The 3,455-nt window shown below is 52.0% G+C and overlaps 1 protein-coding gene across 1 annotated transcript; it reads left to right on the top strand.

Moving 5' to 3' along the window:
* Positions 1-423: 423 nt before the first annotated feature.
* LOC140464915 (forkhead box C1-A-like) lies at positions 424-2,828 on the top strand. Its single transcript, XM_072560525.1, has one exon. It carries the CDS (start codon positions 838-840, stop codon positions 2,260-2,262), a length of 1,425 nt encoding a protein of 474 aa, XP_072416626.1. The 5' UTR covers positions 424-837; the 3' UTR covers positions 2,263-2,828.
* The last annotated feature ends 627 nt before the right edge of the window (positions 2,829-3,455 follow it).

The following is a 3,455-nucleotide window of genomic DNA, read 5'->3' as shown; positions in this document are numbered from 1 at the left end:
TTTATTTAACCATCCAACGATGAGGAACACTTATTGGTTCATCTTAAGAGTGCAATTTCAGTAGAGATGTCGTACAAAACATGAAGACTTAAAACAAAATAATAAAGTGAGGGAGTTTGAGGGCGGTGGGGGGATTGGGAAAGGGGGCATTGCCTATTTAAGGGGCTTTCTGTGGGGATTGGAATGGGGGAGGGAGGAGAGTTGGTGTTAGAAGTGGGCTGGAAGATTTGTACGTCACCTAACTGCTATAAACTGTACGTGGGTGGGCCAGAACACAGCGGCAACTGGTGTTTCACTGAGAGACGCTGAGACTTCAATTGGATATTGTCGCCTTGGAGGGAGGGGCTGAGAGCAGGGGGGTGGGAGGTGGAAGAGGGAGAGGGAGAGGGAGAGAGAGAGAGAGAGAGAATCGGGGGGGGGGGGAGGTGGGAGAAAAACGCTGCGTAAAACTCTTGTCAAGTGACGAATGTCCAAAAAGTTCAGAAGTTTTTTTTTCTTACCCAATTCACTCTGCCACCCTGCAGAAAGAAGGACGTTTTTGGGGGCAGATGTGAAAACGGGGTTGGAAAAACTCTTCTTCACAGCGTTTGGGAGAATAAGCGTGGATTGAACTCTCTCTCTCTTTCGCTGGCCTTTTTCCTGTGTCGGTATTTCGGCGTGAAGTTTTTTTTTTGGGGGGGGGGGTGGTGGTGTTACGGTGGTAAGGAGCTGGAGTGGAACACCACGGAGCCGGGAGACTTTTAACATTTCTTCTGAAAAGTTATAGTGTGCAGTTTGGCAGTGTTTTTTTTGTTGTTTTTTTTTGTTTTGTTTTGGTTGCTCTGTGGGAAGGCAGCGATGCAAACTCGATACCCGGTGTCGAGTCCGAACTCGCTCGGAGTGGTGCCCTATCTGAGCGAGCAGAATTACTACCGGCCCGCCCCGGGATATACCGGGATGCCGGCGCCGATGGGGATGTACCCGCACGCTGCTCACGAACAGTACGCGGCGGGGATGGCTCGATCCTACGGACACTACACCCCTCCTCCCCAACCCAAGGATATGGTGAAGCCTCCTTACAGCTACATCGCCCTCATTACCATGGCCATACAGAATGCGCCCGACAAGAAGATCACCCTGAACGGGATCTACCAGTTTATCATGGAGCGCTTCCCCTTCTACCGGGAGAACAAACAGGGCTGGCAGAACAGCATCCGCCACAACCTGTCCCTGAATGAGTGCTTCGTCAAGGTGCCCCGGGACGACAAGAAGCCGGGCAAGGGCAGCTACTGGACCCTGGACCCGGACTCTTACAACATGTTCGAGAACGGCAGCTTTCTCAGGAGACGGAGGCGTTTCAAAAAGAAAGACGCGGTGCGGGAGAAGGAGGAGAAGGAGCGGCAGGTCAAGGACCCCGCGGGACGGCAGCAGCAGCAGCAGCAGCCGGCGGCCGCTGGAGACGCCGAGAAACACGCGGTGAGGATCCCGGAGATCAAGACCGAGAACGGGGCTCCGTCCCCACCGCCGCCGCAGCCGCCTCTGGCCGCCCCCACTGCCCTGAGCATGGTGCCCAAGATTGAGAGCCCGGAGCCCAGCAGCGGGCAGAGTCACAGCGGCGGCAGCAGCAGCAGCAGCAGCCCGTCCAACCGCTCCCTCAGCCTGGACAGCCACGAGCACCAGCCCTTCACGGTGGACAACATGGTGCCCTCCCTCAGAGGCTCCCCGCACCCCTCTGGCGAACTCAGCGCGGCTTCCCGGACGGGGATCAGCCCCTCGTTGTCCCTCAGCTACGCGTCCAGCCAGTCGTCCGTCTACAGCTCCTCCTGCAGCCACAGCCTGAGCTCGGCCGGCGCCGGCACCTACCACTGCAACATGAACCTGTACTCCGGGGAGAGAGCCGCTCACATAGGGGCCAGCGGCGTGGACGAGGCGTTACCCGAGTACTCCATCCCCCCGAGCAGCAGCAGCAGCGCCGCTCCTTCCCTGAGCCACGGTCTCAGCAACGGCCAGGAGGTGGCCGGGAGCGGGCCGGGCCGCCTCGCCTCCTGGTACCTCAACCAGGCCGGTGACCTGAGCCACCTGACTTGCAGCGCTTACTCCGGACAGCAGCAGAACATCCACACGGTGCGGGAGATGTTCGAAGCTCAGCGGATCGGCCTGGGCACCTCCGCCGTCAGTTCGGCGCACGCCAGTGGGAATAGCAGTTGTCAGATGTCATTTCCCCCGGCCCAGACACTTTACCGCACCTCAGGTTCGTTTGTATATGACTGCAGCAAGTACTGACACCAAAACAAAAACAAAACACACGAGAGAGAGAGAGAGAGCGTTTACACACTGTAATTTTTATCTTTTAGGACGCAAGCAACAACAGCCCGTGTTTATATATCTGTCTCATTTGTGTAGATAAACAAAAAAAAAACCCACAAAACCAATTTGAAATTTGGTTAACAGAAGTGTTACTCCAAAAGAAACGTAAGTTGCTTTTATTTTGCAAAAAAAAGTGTTTAAAAATGAAAAAAAAGTTTGTGTGTCAAATCTACTAGAGTTCACGGCGAGCTAACTCGGACTTGTTATAAGCTGTCGGATAGTAATTTATTTTCAGTGTAGTAGAATATTATTTTAAAATATGGACCAAACTCCCCGAAAGTGTTCTGGTGCTGACTCTTCCCCCTTCGCCCCACCCCCATCCCGAATCTTTAACGTTAATGTTTTGTTGTTGTTACCCTTCCAGTATAAAGGTTGACTGTATAACGCGATTTTATGTCCTCCTTTTATTGAAAATGTTCCGAAGGCATTGCATTGTTTGTTTCTTAATAAATGACAATTCGCTCCGTCTGTTGGAAACTCAAGAGGTCTTCCGTGTGCCTGGGAGCTCCCGCTGTAAAATTCAGTGCTCATTCAGAGAGTCAGAGAGTGGTACGTCTGGGGGAAAAAAAAATTGCTGGCAGGCACAAACTAACTCACTAGCCGAACGCATGGGATTGAATTAGGTGGCATCTCGAATCTCAAAAACTCTATCTTTGCCCCCACCCTCTTCCTCCCCCATTGTTATCTGGTCCACACGTCAAAGGGAGCGCCGCGTCTGCCCAGTTCGAACAAACGTTTGTCATTTCGGATAAAAAACCAGTCCTTATCGGCTTGGTTTATCTAAAGACAACAATTAGCCTCTAATTGCAATTGCTCTTTTACTCGATTGCAGTAATTTGGTAGCAATCAGGCATTGATTTAAGAACACAGCGGCCACTTTCCTTTTAAAAAGAACTAACACCGTCAAACTCAGACAATCATATCTCAATAAATCCAGCCATTTGTTTTGTGTGAAGTGACGGTCAAAACTGACTCCTTCCCCACTCTCTGGTGCAGAGGTGAAGATGGCATTTCTTCATATTTTATTCTGCGGAGTAATGCGACTCGGCATGTTTGTTGAATGTGTTGCAAACGCTCCGGAGAAGCACCCAATTCTGACATTATTTCTC

Source organism: Chiloscyllium punctatum, chromosome 41 (genome assembly GCF_047496795.1).
Source record: "Chiloscyllium punctatum isolate Juve2018m chromosome 41, sChiPun1.3, whole genome shotgun sequence".
Lineage (NCBI taxonomy): Eukaryota > Metazoa > Chordata > Chondrichthyes > Orectolobiformes > Hemiscylliidae > Chiloscyllium > Chiloscyllium punctatum.
This window is presented reverse-complemented; position numbering and strand designations above follow the sequence as displayed.